At 50.1% G+C, this 20220-nt stretch overlaps 2 protein-coding genes across 9 annotated transcripts in view; one reads left to right on the top strand and one right to left on the bottom strand.

Annotated features, from left to right (window-relative positions):
- The window catches only part of ASCC2 (activating signal cointegrator 1 complex subunit 2), a 28743-nt gene extending 12762 nt beyond the window's left edge, over window positions 1-15981 (top strand). For 3 of the 8 annotated variants that reach the window (XM_074159318.1, XM_074159317.1, XM_074159313.1), the window contains 12 exons: window positions 1545-1619; window positions 2163-2270; window positions 3830-3898; window positions 4785-4859; window positions 5107-5293; window positions 5834-6048; window positions 7649-7768; window positions 8444-8446; window positions 11996-12220; window positions 13973-14084; window positions 14644-14720; window positions 15212-15380. In XM_074159318.1, coding sequence (XP_074015419.1) covers window positions 1545-1619; window positions 2163-2270; window positions 3830-3898; window positions 4785-4859; window positions 5107-5293; window positions 5834-6048; window positions 7649-7768; window positions 8444-8446; window positions 11996-12220; window positions 13973-14084; window positions 14644-14720; window positions 15212-15380 — 1435 coding nt within the window. Of the gene's footprint in view, window positions 1-1544; window positions 1620-2162; window positions 2271-3829; window positions 3899-4784; window positions 4860-5106; window positions 5294-5833; window positions 6049-7648; window positions 7769-8443; window positions 8447-11995; window positions 12221-13972; window positions 14086-14626; window positions 14721-15211 lie in introns of all 8 variants that reach the window. The other 5 variants (XM_074159316.1, XM_074159312.1, XM_074159314.1 and 2 more) reach the window with 4 other exon arrangements.
- Window positions 15982-18662: 2681 nt separating this feature from the next.
- On the bottom strand, window positions 18663-20216 carry UQCR10 (ubiquinol-cytochrome c reductase, complex III subunit X). The gene is made up of 2 exons (XM_074159682.1): window positions 20061-20216; window positions 18663-18943 (listed from the first exon to the last, which is right to left on the bottom strand). Exons 1-2 carry the CDS (start codon window positions 20199-20201, stop codon window positions 18896-18898), a joined length of 189 nt encoding a protein of 62 aa, XP_074015783.1. The 5' UTR covers window positions 20202-20216; the 3' UTR covers window positions 18663-18895.
- Window positions 20217-20220: the final 4 nt, after the last annotated feature.

Below are 20220 nucleotides of genomic sequence, written 5' to 3'. Positions count from 1 at the left end.
TGGGCTGACACATTCCCTGTCCCACTCTGGATCATGGTGGCGATGAGTCAGGATGGTCTGAAGGACCAGAACAGCCCAGCGTGTTCCCACAGGGACTGCAAGTCCTTGAGTGGGACTTACCGGGCTCGCTCCAGGGGTGTTGAGCCCCCAGATCACCTTGTAGAGACTTTCCATAACAGCCTTTCCTTAGCACTGCCTGAAGAGTTAATTTATTGACCCTATTTCCTCTGGTTTGTTTGCCTGTTGGTGTGAACAAGCGCGCTTTTGTGTTTTGCTTTTGTTTGCAATCGTGTTACAAACCTCTGAAGTCTTAACAGCTGGCAGTGGTTTATGGACCACAGGCTGAGTAACGCTGCGCCGGGGTGTGTGGGTTTGTGTCCTGTTTGGATGTTGCCGTTGAGTTGGTTGTTGAAGGAAGAGCAGATCGGTGGCTGTTTGGGTTGGCAAGCGGCGCTGCTTACACGCTTGGTTACTCAGAGGAGGAAGGTCTTTTGCTTTTAATTCTGCTGTTGATGTCAGAGATGTGCTAAAATAGTCTCGATCTCTGTGCAGTGGGACCACAGCAACATTTTCGTTCCTTTTCAATATGGACTAATGACTGGGTCTTTGGAGTGTGGGGAGGGAAAACTGATTTACGTGTCATCTTTTTGGAACCTCTGTGAGTCTGAATCGATCTGCCGGCGCTCCTAATTTCTCTCCCTGACTAATAGTATCAACCAGCTTCTGCTCCATTTGCCTCAAGGATACTCATTTAACATATTTGGCTCTTAATATGAGACATGGACATAATGTTCCTGATGGAGCCTCTGCTCCTCGGCTCAGCAGACCTGGCTTTTGCGCCAAGTGCTGGAAACCATTAGTTGTAACATCCAGCTACTGGTGCAGCAGCACTGGCTGATACTCTGCGAGGGCGTTTCTCCGCATCCCCTGGTGCCCTGTCCCTGAAGGAAAGGGTCTGCGTGGGCTGCCTGGCACAGAAGATGTGAAATTGGACCAAACTAACTTTCTTTGTTTCCTCCCTGCCCCATCCTACTGAAACGTCCTCTTAGGCTTTCTGCATATGGGAATCTTCATGTAAATGCCCACCTAGAGCAGAGCCGAGTAGCGAGACCAGTAAGACTTTATTGGAAATCGCATCCTGTTTCATACCCGGTGTTTAGCATACAGCAAGAGAGGGCCTCAAGGATATTGGAGGGGGGTGTTTTGGGCTGGACTGGAGCATTTCAGCTCTTTGCAGACTGCAGGTTTGTGTTTGGGATGTTTCTGGGTTGGGCAGATTGTTCTGCTCAGTGGCATGATGCTTCTCAGATGCTTTTCTTTGCCTCCGTCTTCAAAGACACCTTGATGGTTTCCTGAGAGCACCGCTCTTGTCTAGTGCCCATTTGCTTGCTTCTGTTCAGGGAACAAATACCAAAATGGGGTAATGCTAATGAGTACTGCTAGTGAGGAGAATTTAATGAAATTAACCATTTGATTTGCCTTTGAGCAGATGATTTTTGAAACCTCGGTTGACAGTTCCTATTTTGTTGCCCCTTTCTCTACAGATTAGCTTCGTTTTATGAATTGGCAATTCCTGAGCTGGAATCCGCAATTAAGAAGAGGCGTTACGAGGATAACAGGTGAAAACGGCTGCAAAAGCTTGCATTTTCTTTTCAATAAAAGTCTTCCAGGGCTTAGTGAAAAATTCCCTTCATGCTGCTTTGCCCACCTCTGTGGAGTCTCTATCTTTTTTTTTTTTTTTATGCTGCTCTGAAGAACTCTGAAGAGATGGCTTTTCTAATTTCAAATTTTCCTGGGCAGTGGGGTGACTAACGATTTCATCCGCCGCCGTCTAAGAACAAACTCGATGGGAGATGGCATTCGAATTGCAACAAAGTGTGATAACGTGAGCGATATCTATGTATAGATGGCCCTCGTTTTAAGGCGCAGATGGGATACCATGTGTCTGGCTGTTGGGGCAGTTGGTGATTGAGACCAACTTGCTTTAGAGCGTGGATTTTCCTTAATGACTGTGAAATGGCTCTAATCTCTGGTCCTTGCAGCAAAGAAATGATGCTGCTAATGAATTCCCTCCTCTAGAGAGTTAACTCTGGAGTCAAGGTGTGTTAAAGATTCCGATTTCTTATGCTGACACTAACAGTGTCTTTTTACTCTCTCTGAAGTGTTTTTGCTGATTTGTGGAGGAGAATTTCACATTCCAGAAAGAAGATGATCGAAGCTTTTCACATCCTTATAAACCAAGTCTGCCTGCAGCCCATCTTAGAAAGCAGGTATTGGCACTTGGGCGCCGTGGTTCCGGCCAGTTGTTTGATGGGCTTTATGGGGGAGATTGTTTCCTCGTTTTCAGAATTACTGGAGAAAATGAACAGAAACTGCAGTTGGGGTTGGGGTTGTAGCTAAAGACTTTGGCTGAGATCAGAAGTCAGTTGTCCTGCATAGCAGGAGTGTTCCAGATGAAGCTGTGTGGCCCAGAACTGGTGTGGTGAGCTGTGTGCTGACCCCACTGGAGTGGGATAACGCTGTGGTCCAACGAGCTTTCTAAGCCCGGTTTATGGCTAAGTTACAAATTCTGATGGTGTGTGCAGACACCTGGACTGAGGCACCGTAGTAAGAGTGATGCAGAGGTATAGATCACTGAAAACAGTCGATTTAAATCTAGATACTGGTGCCTTTACCTAGTTTCCTCCCCCCTGCTATTGTGAAAATTGTTAGCTGATAGCTCTGTGAGTAATCTCGCAACGAAGGCAGGTATAACTATCCTAATTTTAAAATAGAGACATGAAGTGACGTGAAATGACCCAAAATCGTGCTGCGGACTGGGGACAGAGCCAAGAACCTGGATCTTGACTGGAAGACCAGTGCCGTCTGGGGGTGGTCTCTCTTTGCCTGTACTCGTTATGGGTTTTGTAGATGGCTGGTGTCTGTGGCTCCTGTTTGGCTTGAGTATTTTCCCTGGTTTGGTATCAGAAGGTTGTTGTCCCAGAAGGTGAGGATGGTCTGTTGGTGCAATTTCTTCTGAGACCCCTGGGTTTGCTTCCTGGACTCTATCGCTGTGTCTGTGCTGTAAATCCAAACCTTAAAGGAGCAACAGTGACCTTGCCTTACCCTTGCTTATCCGGGCAGTGCCTTTCGGTCCCCACCGGAATATTGACAGCATAAACAAACCAAAGAGTGTACCCTGTTCAGATTCCACGCTATTAAGGACTATATATACTTCAGGGCTAATAAAGGATGGCTCTAAAAACTCATTCCCAGTTTGACTAGAGCTGGGGCCTCTGTGAAAATATGTCCAGCGTCTAGAGAAATACCTTTTTGTAACACTGGTGTCCTGCAGAGAGCGTTCTGTCTGGCTGCGAGGCTCGATGCCTCAGCAGCAGTGGGAGGTTCAGGCGTTGTAACAGAAAGGCTGCAGTAGGAATTTGCTTGGCGTGTGTTTCTTACGTACTTTCTGGGAGGTTCACTGCTATAATCCCGAGACATATAATAAGAGTGCAATTACCAAAGCGCCACACACCCTTTTCTGCGCATTGCAAGTCTGAGGCATCGAGCTATGATTTGTACAGTCTCAGAAGCCTTGTAATTCTAACTGCGATACAGCTTTAGCCTGAAAGGTTTGCAGAAGCCATAAAAGAAACTTGTTTCCATTTGACCCTTTGCTCCCATGAAAGCCAAAAAGTGGTTGGAATTCTATTTTCTAACGGGATTTTCCCTTGATGTAGGAGTGTGACTAGTGTGGCTAGTGAGGCAGAATGTGGAGATTGCGGTAGGCTTGTGTTAGGTCCCACTTGCCACTGAGTTTTTCACTCTGTTGTGCCATTCTTTTCCATAGCTGTGAGAACATTCAGCCTTTTATTGAGGAATTTCTCCAGATCTTCACTTCGGTGCTTCAGGAAAGGAGGTGAGTCTTGCTGAAAGAGGCCCAAGGGGAGGGTCAGCTTCCCTTCCTCTTCCATTCTTTACAACAAAATTGCCCGAGACATTATTATGAGGCATTACGATGCTTCTGGGAGTTAGAAATCATTCTAACTAGTTGGGAGAAGCGCTGCGATAGGATTTCAGACTGCAGTGCAGACCTTATTGTAAAGGTGAGGAGGATGTTGCATGACGCTGGAGAATGTTATTCTTCACTCTCTTTAATCCAGGCTGTCAAAGCGGAGGACAGCAATTTAGCCATTAGCTACTTTGACAAGTTAGGCTATTAGTAATAATCTGTGCTTTTCAACTGGGGTGACCAGACCAGGAAGATACTAAGTGCTAATGGTGAAGATGCAGAGTGAATAAGCGGCAGAACTGGGAGTTCGATGCTGTCGTTCCAATCATCTGCAAGTCATAAACCACATTTTCTCTGTGATGTGGCACTGGGTTACAGGTCTCAGCACCGTGAGGGGTAGAAGCGTAGAATCACAGAACGGTTTGGGTTGGAAGGGATCTTAAAGCCCACCTGGTGCCATCCCCTGCCCTGGTCAGGGACACCTCCCACCACACCAGGTTGCTCAAAGCCCCCTCCAACCTGGCCTTGAACCCCTCCAGGGATGGGGCAGCCACAGCTTCTCTGGGTGTTGTAGCTGGCTCTGGTGGCTCGGGAGGAAGTGTTGCTGCAGCGTAACGGGGGCAGAATCAGACACGGGAACCCACGCTGGAATTCAGTGTTGAGTGAGAGGTTGTGCATGTTCCTGCCTGAGCAGTGAGGAAGTCAAAGTGACATCACGGATGGCAGTGAGTGACAGGTCTGCTGATAATTCATTCTTGAGTTCCACTGATTGAACTTGTTACTGTGATTTCAGATTTCTCCGTGACTATGACGAGCTGTTTCCTGTTGAGGATGATGTCAGTCTGCTTCAGCAAGCATCCTCCACGCTGTATCCTCTGCTGTCACCGGGGGGTTTTGCAGACCTGGCTGCTCTTAGATTCCTTCATGCCAGTGGCATTTCCAGTGTGGCTGCCTCTGGTTAAGCCGCACGACTGGCAGTGAGTGATGGAAAGGTTTTTTTTCTCTTAAAAAAAGAAAGGGGGAAATGTTAATGTAGGCACAGGCTTGGGAGCTGCTAGAAGTTGCATAGGGCTGAATGTGCACATCTAGAAATGTCCTTAATGCTGTCCTCTTAGAGACGAGACCAGGACAGCCTATATCCTCCAAGCAGTGGAAAGTGCCTGGGAAGGGGTAGACAGAAAAAAAGCACAAACTGTTAAAGATCCAACACCACCAGCAACATCTAATGGAGCATCAGCCGTAGAAGAGGGCACTGCTGAGGAGGTGGAAGAGCTCGGGGCTGCCTATGCGTCAGAGGATGAGGTGAGCAGAGCTGTGTGGACGTGACTGGGCTCTGCTCTTTCTGTCCTTGCTTCATTGGTCCATGAAGAGAGGATGGGTTTGCTCGGGTTTGGGGATTGCATGAGACTTACTCTCATTTCTTACCTTTGCTAGATTTCAGTGCAGCCTCGTGTGCCTTGTGAAATGAGAAACAAAACTACGCCTGAATCCCAGCGTTATCTCTGAGCAGATTGCTTCTGACTCCCCTTGGCTTGGCTTTCCTGCTCCTGGGGTTTATTTAAATACTGTGCTTCATGCATATCTTTTAAATGCACGATTCATACCTTATTTGAGGAAGGGATTCTCCAGAACTTTCTTGCTGACTCTGGGGCAGACAAAAGTAGTCCTGTGCCCCAGCCAATGTCACCGACCTTGGGTAGCTTAAGCAACTTACCTGATTTCTCTTCTTTTGGCTTCAGTCTTTGACTTCTTTGTGTTTTGCCTTTCATAATGTCCATACCCGCCTTCCCCCAGCTGCTGGCTCTTCCCAGTAACGCCCCCCATTCTCTTTGGTACCTGCAGTGTGCTGGTGCGGCTGCTGCGCCCATTGCCAAGGTGTCAGGGGTGGAGCTGGACTCTCTGATCTCTCAAGTGAAGGACCTGCTGCCAGACCTTGGCGAGGGCTTCATCCTGGCCTGCCTGGAAGAGTATGGTTACAGCGCCGAGCAAGTCATCAACAACATTCTAGAAGACAAACTGGTGCCGTACTTGGATAAGCTGGACCGAACAACGCAAAGGTGTGGGACAGCTTCTGGCGCGGCTTTCATGCCTTCTGGTTTTTCGTTTGTGGGTTATCATTTAATATCATTCTTATTGAAGGTTAGACCCTTGCAGAGCTCTAAGAAGTCGGCTGTGCGTTTTCTTGGGGTAGGTAGCTGCAGTGAGAGCTTCTCACTGCCATCTGCCACTAGTTTTCTGTCCTCGTGGTGTCCCGGCAGAGGACTGGAACGTTCACTGTTCAGCGTTTCAATAGAGCAGGTGCTGGGTCGTGTTTTGTGATGGGGGGACAAAAATACTTGTACATTAAACACTCAAATTAGAACCGTTAAAATCCCATCACGGGGACATGGGCTGAACCTGGGCTGGGCAATAGAACATGTTGCCTTCAAAAGTTATTTTGCTGCAGAGAATGGGGTTGTAGGTGTTAAAATCCCAGCTGCCCTGTGGGAAAGGACATCTTCAAAGCAACTAATTCAGCTGAAATTCAACCTGCAGAGTCAAATTCGGTATTTGAAAGGCTACTGTTTTGTGACTGAAGATAAACCAGAGAGAGAGTGGAAATGGCAATTTAGATCCATTTTTATCTACCCTTTGACAAGCCCTATGTGGGATGTAGGGCTCTGGCTGGCAGCGGGATGGAGTCGGTTTAGTTTGCAGCTGGTGTAGCATCTGTTTGTGCTGCAACAGCAGTTTCTGCCCGAGCGGCAGGATGGGAATGTGCTGTTTGTTCACATTTCATGGAGGAACGGGCAGACTGTCTCGTTGTTGCATTAAAAAAGGAAAGCATCTTTATCAGAAAAAATGATGTAAAAAAAAAAATCTTAGTTTTGCAACAATCTTCATGCTTTCACAGTCGGATCTGCTGACTGGGGCACAAGCGATGTGGGGTGGGCTTTTGGAAGGGGTGGTTTTTTCTGCAGAGCCAGCAGCTACAGAAGATAGGGCTGGATTTTTGTGTTTTTTCCCTGCCTCTTGCATCTTCAAACAAAACTGCCGGTTCAATAGCAAATGTAGAATTTTGATCACTGCTGATTTTAGAAGTGAGCACAGCAGCCGTTTCGGATGCCCAGCTGAGCTAACGGCGCCAACAAAATGAATGTAAAAAATCACGGTCTTTTGACTTAAAAGTTGAACAAATGTAAACCTGGACCCCTGTGAAAGAATTAAGAAGGAACCATAGGGAGATAAATATCCTGAAATCAAGAGCAGCAAATTATTGGATTTTTTTCCAGCATGTAATTCATCATACTTAGTGTTTGCCTTGTTTTGAGACTAGGCAGGCTGAATATTCCGTGCTGCGGTACAGTTTTACTTAAATGAAGAGGAGAATATTCTTTCTGCTCTCTGTAAGTTGTTTTAGCTTCCCCACAAAGAGAAGCTTTGAAAACTCTGCCTTTCATCTTAGACCAATGCCATGTAGTGATTGTGGGCGTACTATAGTGTGAAATGAAGGAATAGCAGCCTGTGACCCCTTCAGCCAGTGCCACGAGGAGGAGTGTGGTGGGCTCTGGGTGACTCTGAGACTGAGAATCCAAAGTCTTGGGAAGGAGAGGACTTGGTTTTCCTCAGCTCACCTTTGTTTTTATTCTCTCTGGCTTTTTTTCTTTTTTTTCACAGGCAGCTGAAGCCAGACCCTACCCCTCTAGTCACTTCTCGCTATAATGTTTTCCAGAACGATGAGTTTGATGTTTTCAGTAGGGATTCGGTGGATGTTTCTCGGATACAAAAAGGCAAGCGGTGAGTATCGTGCGCCCTTAATTAACCCTCTCCGTCAGGAGGAATAAATACCTGCAAACCTGTAAATTTATTTCAAACCTCCTGCAGGAATTTGTTGGCAGGGAGTAAGGCCCTATCAAAAACGTTTCCCACCTGTTTCTTCTGTTTCTCTGGGAAAGTAAAATGAAATCTTATTAGGGGGTTGTTTTCAGTTGGTGTTTTTCCTAATTGGTTTTCCTCCGTGTGCTGCTGGAGTTTGCTCTGCCAAGCTCATTTCTAGTGTCGGGCTCTTGCTTCTTTGTCTTAGTTCTCGGTGTTAAACCTGACCTGAGCAACAACCCTTGAAAAGCAGCCATCTCTACGAGCCCTGGATTGTGACCCCAAACTGAGAATAAATAATGGTTCGGTTTAGACCCAAGCGAAGCTTCGATGTCCAGCTAGTTCAAAATCTCATAACGCTCAGTGACTTAGACTGCTTTTGTTGTTTCTGCTGCTGTCAGCGTCCTGCAGAAGGGCATTTCCTTTGCTTTCTGCCTGCTTTGGCGCGTTGGGCTGTGCCCCGCTCCAGGCAGGTCCTGCTGGCTCCCAGTGATGTCAGCTGTACCTCCAAATATGGTGGATTTATTTCAGATTCTTCTTATCCTCTTTTTCTAATCTGCCAAGTCTGAATCTTTATGTTGGTATCTGTTTACACAGAACGTAAAGATTGAGCTGCGTGGCCCTGGGAGCTCCTGGTTAAGGTTTTGCTTGCAAAGCTGCATCAAAATCTCAGGAAGAAACCACTTTTGTCCCAAAGTCCAGTCCAGCAGCAGCGCCGTAGTGCTTATATTGGCTCAGCTAGGCAAGAAAATTATTTCTTTTCTCTCTGGCCAAGGCAATGACTTCTGAAGTGTCCGTAGCGGAGAAATCCCAGGCGTAATCTCTCTCCTTCCTCCTCCTCGTGTTGCCTTGCTCAGAGTGCAGGCAGAGGCCAGAGAGCAGTGTCCGAGTTCAGCGCAGTGCAGCCAGCGTGAAATAACCCTGCCGGCAGTTCCCTCTGCAGATCACTTGCAGAGCTTTGGAGGTTGTAATTCATCCCTGAGCTGGGTTTCGGGACCCTCCTCCCATGGCGTTGCCCCCTGGCTGCTGCCGGGGAGGCCGTGTCTTCTCTCTGCTCCTTGAGGAAGGTGTCAGCTCTGCTGCTGCTCTGTTACCTGGCCTCTTGGGATTATCCTCTTCCTGCTGCCGTTCCTGGTGTCTCTTGGCCTCCCTCAGGCTATGTCTTCAGTTCAGAACAATTCTTACACTGAGAACGCTCTCTCTGCAGGGCTCCAGACACGTTTTGTCTGTCTTGAGTGGTTTTTGAAACCTGGAGGTAACTAGCTGGGCTGAGCAATGCTGACCCCTATGCCCAAAGTTGGGGTAGTTGGACCATATCTAATTAAATCAAAGGATAAGATAAGCTAGAGTACGTTGTTCTCTAGGATTTAACACTCAGAACTCCATCAATATGAAGAGTGTGTCCTTTCAGCACTAAAAGTGCAACTTAGTAGTCTGTGTTCCACAAGCGAGAAACCTTATTCTTTACCCAAGTATCTGGGTAACAGGGCTCCCCTACCCTAGCTTGGGATCTGCTCTGGATTCGAGAATTGTAGCAATATTTTATTTGATTTTCTCCTTAAAATCTTTCACTCACCAAATTCTGCCCGGGCATGATGCTGCAATAGTGTTTGAAGAGCCAGATGAGGTTGGGTCCCATTGCACCGGCTGCTGTGCGGATCCAGAGAAGGGCAACGGAGCTGGTGAGGGGTCTGGAGCACAAGTCTTATGAGGAGGGGCTGAGGGAGCTGGGGGTGTTCAGCTTGGAGAAAAGGAGGCTGAGGGGAGACCTTCTCGCTCTCTCCAACTCCCTGAAAGGAGGGTGTAGCCAAGGGGGGTCGGTCTCTTCTCCCAAGGAACAGGCGATGGGACAAGAGGAAACGGCCTCAAGTTGTGCCAGGGGAGGTTCAGATTGGATATTAGGAACAATGTTTACACTGAAAGGGTTCTTAAGCCTTGGAATGGGCTGTCCAGGGAAGGGGTTGAGGCACCATCCCTGGAGGGATTTAAAAGCCGGGTTGACATAGTGCTTAGAGACATGAGTTAGTGAAGAGTTTTTTCAGAGTTAGATTGATGGTTGGACTGGATGATCTGAAAGGTCCCTTCCAACGCAGACAGTTCTATGGCTCTACGATTCCATAAGCGTAAGCAGTTTAGGGCAGGGACTGTTAATGCGAAGGAGAAAGCCACACCGGGGTGAGGAGAGAAACAAGCACGAGGAAGTGAATGTACCGGCGTAGACGTGATTCTTTGCTGATCCTGAAAAGCGATCTCACCTGTCTCTGCCTGTCCAGCCGTAATTGCTAGCTGAGTCTGCCTCTTGAAGTCAGAGCGTGTCCTGAACACCGTGGGACTAGGGGAGTTATCCCACTGTTTTTCCTGGAATTGGTGCCCGGAACGTTTCATTGCAGCTCTTCTGCAGTCATCAGACCAGCTCAACGGGAAACAATTACCAAATCCTTAGCTCAGTCTCATGCTGAATACCAACAGAAGATGTTATCCCAGCCTAGGTATGTGCGAACTAACCACATGCTTTGTAGGGCATTTTGCAGCTAAATGCAGGCATGTACCAGCGTGAGTCACGTTAGAGAGGGGAACCACAGCGCTCTGTAATGTTCCTCTGCTTTGAGATTCCTAATGAAAATCAGGCTGCTTAGATCACTTCCCCCCTGCTTGCCTGGTCTAAGTCTCTCCATTCTTGAGTCACTGACAGTCTGTGTCTTCTTTCTCTGATAATATCCAGATGCCAAATAGATCACTGATGCATGTTCCTCCTAGGCTTTGAGGGCTGCAAGTTCTCCTGCGAGTACTTGACAGTGGAATCTCTTGCTGCTTTGCTGTAAGCAGCTACTGGGCTGGTCTGAAAAATGGCACTTCAAGGAGTTCATGCTTGTGCAGCGTGAGACGCAGCATCTCAGTGGCTGCTTTTTAACACATCTGTCAAAATTCTATTTCTTGGTCTTCATAGAATGGTAGAATCACGGAATGGTTTGGGTGGGAAGGGACCTTAAAGCCCACCCAGTGCCACCCCCTGCCCTGGGCAGGGACACCTCCCACCACACCAGGTTGCTCCAAGCCCCCTCCAACCTGGCCTTGAACCCCTCCAGGGATGGGGCAGCCACAGCTTCTCGGGGCAACCTGGGCCAGGCTCTCACCACCCTCACAGCAAAGAAGTTCTTCCCCAGGTCTCATCTCCATCTCCCCTCTTGCAGTGTCAAACCCTTCCCCCTCCTCCTATGGCTCCCCTCCCTGATCCAGAGTCCCTCCCCAGCTTTCCTGGAGCCCCTTGAGGGACTGGAAGGGGCTCTAAGGTCTCCCTGGAGCCTTCTCTTCTTCAGACTGAGCCTTCCCAACTCTCTCTTCCATTCTTTAAAATGACTGTCATTTACTTGCCTTCTAAATTTTTGTAGAAATTGTACATGCAGAGCTTTGCGAGAGGTTGGATCAGAATCACTAGCCTCCTCTGGTTTGTCCTTTTCGTTCTTAGTGTGATTATTCTAATTTTTATTTGCTGCATTGGTAATTTTTTGGCTCTTCCCATCTACATCCATATTTTGCATCTCAGGTTTGGAGGCTGAGGCTCCTGGCTGCAGGAACACACGTGTCCGTGCGGCAGTGACTCTGTTGCGGCCCTGGTGGGTGATTTGCAGCCACGCGTGTTACCGCAGTGAGACGATGCTGCAGCGGGGTGTTAGAGGGCACTCTGGGCCCGGCAGCGCCGTCTCCCAGACTGGAGTCTTGGAGCCGTTCAAGATTCATGGGGCTTTTTGTGTTATTTGGGTCTTGGCCAAATTTCAGCTTGAGTATAATTGCATTTGGCCTCCTGGAAAAGCTTCCTTTCTGTCTTGAGTGACAGTGGCGGTCTCCAATTCCTTGTTCTTATCTGCTGTGTGATCTTGCTGGGCTTCTGTTTAAAAATGACTTTGTTCTAAGCCAGGAGTGGCTGGTTTTAGTAGCCGGACAAACAGCCCTGTTATAAATCAGAGGGGAAATAGGTAGGCTGAAGTGTAGTGCTTGTGGAGTTTGAGATGAGACTTCTGTTCCTTCAGCTTCCCCTTGCTAACAGGAAAAACAAAAAAAAAAAAAAAGAAATAAAAAAGTAACTTATAGAGAAGATCTTCACATTGCCTTTCTGTGTCTGCCTTTCCCTCTCCCTGCTGTGGGGCGCAGGAGGGAGAAGGACACCACCCGGAGTTTGCTGAACGACAAACGCCTGGTTGCCGAGCAGAAGGAGCGGTACAGCCAGTACAGCGTGATCGTGGAGGAGGTTCCCCTGCAGCCAGGAGAAGCCCAGCTCTACAAGGAGGACTACGAGGATGAGTACGATGACACTTACGACGGAAACCAAGTGGGGGCAAATGATGCTGACTCAGATGATGAGCTGATCAGTCGGAGGTAGGTGTTGGGGCTCCGGAGACTGGGAGGTTGATGGGAATGGCCACCTGGGGTTGTCTGACCCAAACCTGTTCATCACGGGGGTTTGGTTTCCCAATGAGGACGTGCGTTGCTTCAAACCACCTTTTTTTGCTGCTGCTTTCTCTGTAACGTGCCAGGAGGGAGATTGGGGTCTCTCTTCTCCTGTTGGCGGGGAGTGCTGCCGTGGCGTGCACCCAGCACCTCCTCGGGCTCCCGCTTTGTGTCTGCAGGACTCGGCCATGGCCTCAACTCATCAACAAATCTCAGAGGGGGTTTGCTGTTGTGTTGGAACGTTGCACTCAGCGGTGCCTCTGCTTATAGAAAACCATCCTGCAGCGGGGGCAAATGGGCTGTCTTGAATAATCGGGATCGAGGGCAGCTGGGCAATGTAAAATGAGTCTTTAGCAAAGGAAAACTTCAAAATTTGGAAGATCATCCAACCAGGCTTCTCCTTGTCAATCCCCTCTTGAGTGCTGACACTTGGAATCCAGTCCCTGATGGACTGCACAGCACTCTCCGCAATGACGGACAAATAGCTTTTAGGAAGCAAAGGGTTAGTTTGGGATGAGGGTTGTAGAATATTTCTTTTAGAAGTAAGAGCTAGAGAGAGAAAACGTGTTTTAAAAGCTGGTTTAACGTTTCTGAAAGTGGCCTTTTAAATTCTGATGTGTTGTGAAGACGTCACCATTTCTAACCTCAAACCAAAATGCATCTTTGGAGTTCATTTTTCCCTTTCGCTTTATTTTTTTTCCCCGCTCCTAAAGCGTGGTGAGGCTTCAATTTAAATCCTTTTTGTGGTTTGCCTGTTACGCTGGGGCACTCGGGTCTTTTCCCCTGTTTCAGGTGCTCAGCACTCGCTGCTCCTAGAGAGGCAGCAGGAAGAATTAGTGGATGTTACTGCTGAAAACTAGATCTATAGGTTTGAAGTACCAAAGGCTTTTCTGGTTTTACATTTATTTCTTTGACAAGTGGGATGGTGGATCTGAATTCCGTAGAATTTAAGCATGCACACACACATATATTATATATAATATATATTAAAGAAGAGCTATAGGCATGTGGTAAATTCTGCCTCCAGGCCCTCTGCTGCTCTGCCTCTTGGGGGTGATTCATAAAGCCTGATGGATTTCTCCAAGTGTTTCCCCCCAGTATGAAACTGGGGCACAGCAATGGAACTGGGGCTCCGTGGATAATCACTGACCAGTCATAGTGGTTTTAGAGCAGGGCGCTTTCTGAGCATTAATGTTTCTGAGTTTGCGTGTGAGTTTTAGGGGTTTGTCTTTGTACAACAGACGCTCCCTGACTGGTGAGCTAAAGCCGAGCACAGCATCCTCCTCGCTAACGCCTCGTGGCTGGGCCTGGATCCCCTTCTCCCACAGGAACCAGTCGTTTCCTTGGAGAAATTCCTTGTGAGGTTTCAGGTTTTTCCTGACCTGCTCCTTTTTTTTTTTTTTTTTTTTTTTAAACTATTACTATTTTCAGTAACAACTTCATAGTGAACATTCCCCAGTGAAGAACATCTGTGTTCGTTAATTGCCCGTGGCAAATGTGTCATTACCTACTGGGTCTCTTTCTTATTTTTTTTCTCATTTCAGGAAAAAAACAAGTCGTAGATTCTCGTTTGTTTTTTTTTTTTAAATATATGATGCAAAACAAAAGGGAAGTGCTGCTCAGTGAAATATTTGTGGCTGTGCCGTCTTCACTGCTGACTGTTTGTGTCTGAATTCTCAGGCCGTTCACAATCCCTCAAGTCTTGAGACCTAAAGGGCAGGAGGAAGGACAGGAGGAGGAGGAAGAGGATGACGAGGAGGAAGAGGAGGAAGCTGAAAAGGAAAGAACAAAGGTGATATTTAGTTTGTGGTTGGAGTTGCATTAAGATTTACCCTATGTTTTATCTGCTTCACTGGCAGAGTGATGTGGAGCAGGGTTTCCTTTTTCAGAGAGTGAAGCTTTCAGCAGCAGCACAGAGACCGAGCTGCTCTTTGGAGTGGCTCCTTCTGTGGTCTGCTGGGCTGTGAAACGTCCCCTGAGTACAGCCACCCTCTGCTTCCTGGGCTGGCCACACCGGAGCAAGGACACTTACTCCGTGAAGAGGCTTAATCTCCTTTAGTCCATAGCCCGACGGTGCCAGGAGAACACTTTGAGGGTCACTAATGCTCCGTTGTCATGGATATACTGGAAGCAGTGACGTGATGGTGTTGCTGGCAGAGGCGGGATGCGGGAAGGAGTCTCGGTCAGGTTTTGTGTTCAGAGTCACTGACCCCAATCCTGCTGGCTCAGCCGGAGAGAGAACGAACAAGGAATTGACTCTGTTCCACGGTCCAACAGAATCTCCTCCTGCTCTAGCATTTTGCGTGATGCTGATGAGTTTACTGACTTCTTCCCTTCCTTTCCCACGGCAGGACCAGTTTGTGCAGGATCCGGCTGTGCTGCGGGAGAGAGCAGAAGCCAGGCGCCTGGCTTACCTTGCCAGGAAGGGGTAAGGAGGTGTTTCCCTCTGCAGGGAGAAGCCGGGGCTCTGCAGTTAGCAGATATTTTACTGGTGACTGGAATTGCTGAGGGGATATACCTGTTCCTTAACATTCCCGTACGACACGGTCGCTACCACAGTGGTGTTTGCTTTCTCGCCCAACTTTTACTTCACTGCTGTTTGTTCTGTCCTGTCACACGGGTGGGCACGACAAGCAGGAGAACCCTGTGCAAGTAGTGTCTTGGAGAGAACAGCTTCCCAGAGCTGGATCAGCTCCCTCGGGAATTCCAGGACAGTTTAATGGCTGCCTTTAGCTGACAGACTCGGCGTGTAGAAGGACACCGGTCACTGTGTGGCTGATGCTGATGCTCAGCCCTGCAGAGCGGGGGTTCAGCTGGGGGTTGAACTCCTCACACCCGCTTGTTTCTTGGGATTGGGTGTATTTTGTCCCCCGAGTGTGCAGCGTGCTGATTGTGATGTCCTTCTCCTCTCTGCTCCAGGCACAAGCATGACAGCTCTGCTGTTGTTGGGAACGTGAAGGGCCACGGGCAGAACCGGGAAACAGTGCAGGAACGGAGGAAGAAGGAAGCAAACAAAAGCACAAGAGCTAACCATAACCGACGAGCCATGGCTGACAGAAAGCGGAATAAAGGCATGATTCCTTCCTGAAAGACTCTCGGCGCTGCGGTGTTGCATCATCCCCGGTTCTCCGCTTTAGGAGGTGGCGGTCGTGCTCCGTTCCCTCGGCGCTCCCTCCGCTCGGGGGACTGGATGTCGTGGTTTAATACCTGGCATTTCAGCTCACGCGGAGTCGCACGCCCCGCGGGAGGGCTGTCGCTGAAGGAAAGGAGCTGCCCTCCACGCAGCCCCTGCCTGCTTTTCAATTTACAGAGCCGCATGGCTCCGGGACGCCTCGCACAGGCTGCACCAGCCGCTCCTTTCCTTTTTGTACTATTTGTAATTCTGAGAATTTTATTTTCATACTGGCTCCTTGCGCCCTCTCCGCAACTCCAGCGGGTTTCCAGGCTGCGCAGAGGGCAGCTCCGAGAGCAAAAGGCTCCCTGGGACCAGCCCTCGCAGCTTCTTGCGCCGCTGAAATGCCTTATCCCGAAGTACAGCTTGAAGGTCGATGGGGAAAAACGCTCAGGCTAATTCCCACTGCCGAGGGACACCCAGGAGTTCAGGTGGATAAGACCTTACCATAAATTTCTGTCCCTTGAGTGAGGCGTGTGAAAAAAAAGAACGTGCAAATAAATGATTTGAACCTTTTAGTTGGTGTTTTAGGCTCTTACAAACCGTATTGATTTTTTAAGTTGGAGGAACCTCAACGAGCCTTTTAACGTGCTCTGTCTGCAGGCGGTGAAATTCAGCTGCTGGTTTGTGTTGGTTTAGTGTAATGAGATCCAGCCACAGCCAGGGAGGCTAAAGATATTTGAAAATGGGGATGGAGGCATCCTTAGCACGATGACAGTGGTGCGGAAATCGGAGTTGAAGGCCGTGGGGTCGGAGCCTCCCTGGGGAGCTGCCTCCTCAATAACCACGTGTCACGCTCCGTGGAGCAGAACTGCCCTGATCGTCTTTGCTGTTGGGAAGGCTGGGAGCTAATGGTAAACAGCGGTTTGTAGCTGCTGAAAGGACTTCTGAGGGCTGTCTTTTGTTAGGGAGGCAGGGAGACGCAGGAACTACAGGGAGACACACCAGTCACCGCCGTCGCTGTGGAACCTGGTTGTAAGGTGCCTCAAACGCCGTGGCAACGGCTGCTACACCGTGCCTGGGCGAGCCTGGAGCATCTGCCGGCAGCTGGGGATGAAACTCTTCCAGTTGCTGTTGTCACCGAGCATTAGCGCGTTTTTGGAGTGCCGTCCTCGTCGTGGAGGTAAACTTACAGGTAAACAATTAGGCTTTGCTTGGTTAATGAGCTCCGAGTGCCATCTCCCCGCTGCCACGCTGTGTTTTCTAGTCCCGCTCTATGAAGCGGAGCAGGGGAAGGTGCCGGGGGTTCTCACCACCTGCTGGGGACACCAGGGGTGGGTTGTGTGGCATGAGAGCTGCCTTCCGGGGTACATCCAGCGCTGCAGGAGGAGCGCTCTGGTGTCGAGCTCCGGAGGCACGTAGGGCGCTGCCAGGATTTACGCAGAGGGCGGAACTGCGGGGCTGTGTGATGAGTGCCGCTGCCACACGCCGTTGTGCTGGGGCTGTTTTCAGAAAGGGTACAAACAGCTCTCACCGTTACGCAAATACGATGAAATCCCGAGCGCTCCGAGGACGAGATTTCCCTTTGCCCGAACCCCCTCCTGACAAGGCATAGGAAAAAGGGAATTACATTTACCAACTTCCCCAAATGCGCTGTCGGAAATCACCTGCCGGGGGGAACTAACTCTCTGCTCCCCTACAGCTCCCCTTCTCCGGGCTAATGGCTCCGTTTATTCCCCGCCAGCCCGCTCCAACGCCGCCTCCCCCGTCCTGATACCGTTATTCATCTTTAGTCCTTCCTTCTGAGAAGCTGCAACTCTCCATCGCCTGCTCAGCGCAGCGTGAAGCTGTGGGCACTGCAGCCAGAGCCGGCAGGAAAGCAGCCAGTCCCACGCTGGGAGATGATCCCAGGAAAGCTTAAACCAACTCCTCTTGAGCACCTCCATAAAAAGCACAGCTGGGACCGGGAAACCTGGAGTTGTCTTTTTGCTCAAAAAAAACCCAACCAACCCACAAGCACAATGTTGTTTTTTAAGTCCTCTTTGAGTAAATGTTTTACTCCTGACGCCTATTTGCAAACCCAATAAAGCGTCTTTCATTAGCGCTGGCTCTAATTTGCTCTGCCTCATCCATCGCCTAAAATCCCTTCTTATTAGTGGAAAATATAGCCAGGAGGGAGAGATGTGGCCTCCGGGCTGGGAAAGTGGGAAGAGCAGGAGTTGCTCAGCCAGATCTTCCTACAGCTGCCCCGAGTAATTAACTGTGAAGTTGCTGGGAAGGGAATCGCTCCTTCTCCTTCCCCTCCTGCAGCACCTGAAGGCTCCTCCCGGAGCTCAGAGACCCCCCTCCCTTCCCAGCAGCTCCCCTTTGACCAAGGAGGCTTGTAGGGTTCTGCCCTCAGGCCACTCGAAGAGCCAGAAGGCGGGGAAAGAGCTAGGAAAGAAATCCCTTTCCTGGGGGTTCTGGATGAGCAAAAAACTACAGGCTGTCCCCGTTTCCAGCCCGGCAGACTGAGGGGTGCACACCAGCACCCCCTGCTCGAAAGGTCCAGGGGTGAGGAAGATTCCTCGCTAATTAAGGCAAGGAGGCAGCTCTAAAAGGAGGAGAGGCCAAGAACCCGCACAAGAGATGTGATTTTAAGTCCCTTCTCTTTGAACAAGGCTAGAAGACAGCCCCTTACCCCTCAAAGCTCTCCTCGGGCAGCAGCCCAGGGCACTGCCAGCAGCGCCCAGCCACATAAACGCTTCCAAGTCTTTCAAACCATTTTTAGAACTTCCTGGTTTCTTACAGTGTCTTGAAACTAAGGTGCAGGGAAGCCTAGAGAAGAGAAGGCTCCGGGGAGACCTTGGAGCCCCTTCCAGTCCCTCAAGGGGCTCCAGGAAAGCTGGGGAGGGACTCTGGATCAGGGAGGGGAGCCATAGGAGGAGGGGGAAGGGTTTGACACTAAAAGAGGGGAGATGGAGATGAGATGTGGGGAAGAACTTCTTTGCTGTGAGGGTGGTGAGAGCCTGGCCCAGGTTGCCCCGAGAAGCTGTGGCTGCCCCATCCCTGGAGGGGTTCAAGGCCAGGTTGGAGGGGTCTTGGAGCAACCTGGTGTGGTGGGAGGTGTCCCTGCCCAGGGCAGGGGGTGGCACTGGGTGGTCTTTAAGGTCCCTTCCAACCCAAACCATTCCGTGATTCAAGCATTCTCCATCCCCTAGACAAGGAGAAGCCACAAGCAGGCCAAAGGGTCACTCAGGTGAACACAGAGGCACGAGACATGGACCAACATCTTTTTTTTTTTTTATTTTAACAGCGTAAGTTTGAGTGCAGCAGCAGAACTCGTTGAGTCCATCGTGGTTTACATCATATCAGTAGGTGGCTGATATAATCTGGCTCGGAGTTGTTCAATCAGGAACCCATTTCCCTTTTGATACAACCAGTTTCAGGAGGCCGAATCCTTCTCTGCAGCGTCTTTTGCCACCCCAGGCTGGATCCTGCTGCCGAGCGTTTCAGTCATCGCTCGTCTCATACTTGTGCTTGATGTGTTTCCACAGTTTCTGTATGTAAAACAAACCAGAAAAAAAACCCATAAACAGTCATCTTAACCAGCTTTTCAGTGGTCCTGGGGTCAAGTTTAGCTTTAAAATGCCAAGTTCTCATGAAACTAATCCACAACAGCAAGAGGGGAGCTTTTAATGACTATTGCAAGAAAGGAGGAGACGGGGACTCTCTTGCTCTTTACTGTATTCCCTCAGCTCACCCAACCCCTTCAGGGCAGGGAAAGCATCACTTTGTGCAGCATCAGTTTCCAGCTGGTTTCGTGGCCTGGTTCAGGAGGCCAAAGAGCAGACACCGCGCTGTCAGGGAAGGCGCAGGGCAGAACCATGCAGATGACCTGGCTGTGCTGGGAATCCACGCCCCGGGTGCTCCCAGAGACCCAGGACACACCAGCGCCACAGGGCAGGGAAGAAGACCCCTGTGCTGCAGACAGGAATGTGCAACACGCTGAGTTTTTTTGTACTTGGTGCAAGATGGAAATTACAGCACCTCTTGCCTTTCCTTAGGGCAAACATTGCGTCACCTCACCCCGTCCAGGAAACTGTTATATGTCCCATCCATGTCACTCAGTCCCCAGGCAGTTATTATCCCACCACAGCTCTACCTTGAAATATTCGGATGAGTTGACCCATCTCATCTAACCTTCATGCCCAGGACTGCAGATTCCACTGTCCCGGACACCAGCCATTATCCCTCTCTCTGCTAAAGGCAGACCGTGAAAGGCAGGGGGCTGCAGACCTAGGGAGCGCAAAGCAAGCTCAACCCATTTCAACCTTCCCGCATCTCACTGCCCTTGACACCCGCTGCCCAGCTGGAGGAGCCCAAGCACAGACCGAAGCCCCTGCCTGCCGAGTGCTGCCACACCAGCAAAACCCTCCACGGACGGGGCAGCTGCCAAAGGGCTGCGCCGAACTCTGGCCCCGCCGCCGCCTTGGGGCCCTCGGAGCCTCCTCGGGGGCAACCAAGGTCGCACTGCAGCCGGGGCACCGCCAGCCGCGGGCCCGGTGAAGGCGGGGGCAACCCGGGGCCGGGCCCAAGCCGGGCCTAGCCTGACCTTCAGGGCCCAGGCCTGCGCCCGGGCGGCCCCGCGACGGGGCACCCCCCCCCCATCCTTACCCCCTCGTTGAGGTGCTCGAAGATGGCGTCGGCGCCCTGGTCGAAGGCGCGCTCGAAGAGGACGGCGCCCAGGACGATGGTGAGGGCGAAGGTGGAGGTGCGGCGGAACAGCGCGCTGTACGCCTGCCGCAGCAGCGCCATCTTGCCCGCCCGCCTCTGC

The sequence above is a fragment of the Numenius arquata genome, chromosome 16 (genome assembly GCF_964106895.1).
Source record: "Numenius arquata chromosome 16, bNumArq3.hap1.1, whole genome shotgun sequence".
NCBI lineage: Eukaryota > Metazoa > Chordata > Aves > Charadriiformes > Scolopacidae > Numenius > Numenius arquata.
Note: the sequence above shows the minus strand (reverse complement) of the source record. Positions and strands in the feature narration are given on the sequence as shown.

Excerpts from the sequence above, each read along its gene's own strand:
- UQCR10 (XM_074159682.1), bottom strand. The coding sequence starts at position 20,201 with ATGGCGCTGCTGCGGCAGGCGTACAGCGCGCTGTTCCGCCGCACCTCC. Across the intron at positions 18,944-20,060 it reads TCGAGCACCTCAACGAGGGG|AAACTGTGGAAACACATCAA; the intron begins GTAAGGATGGGG and ends TTTTACATACAG.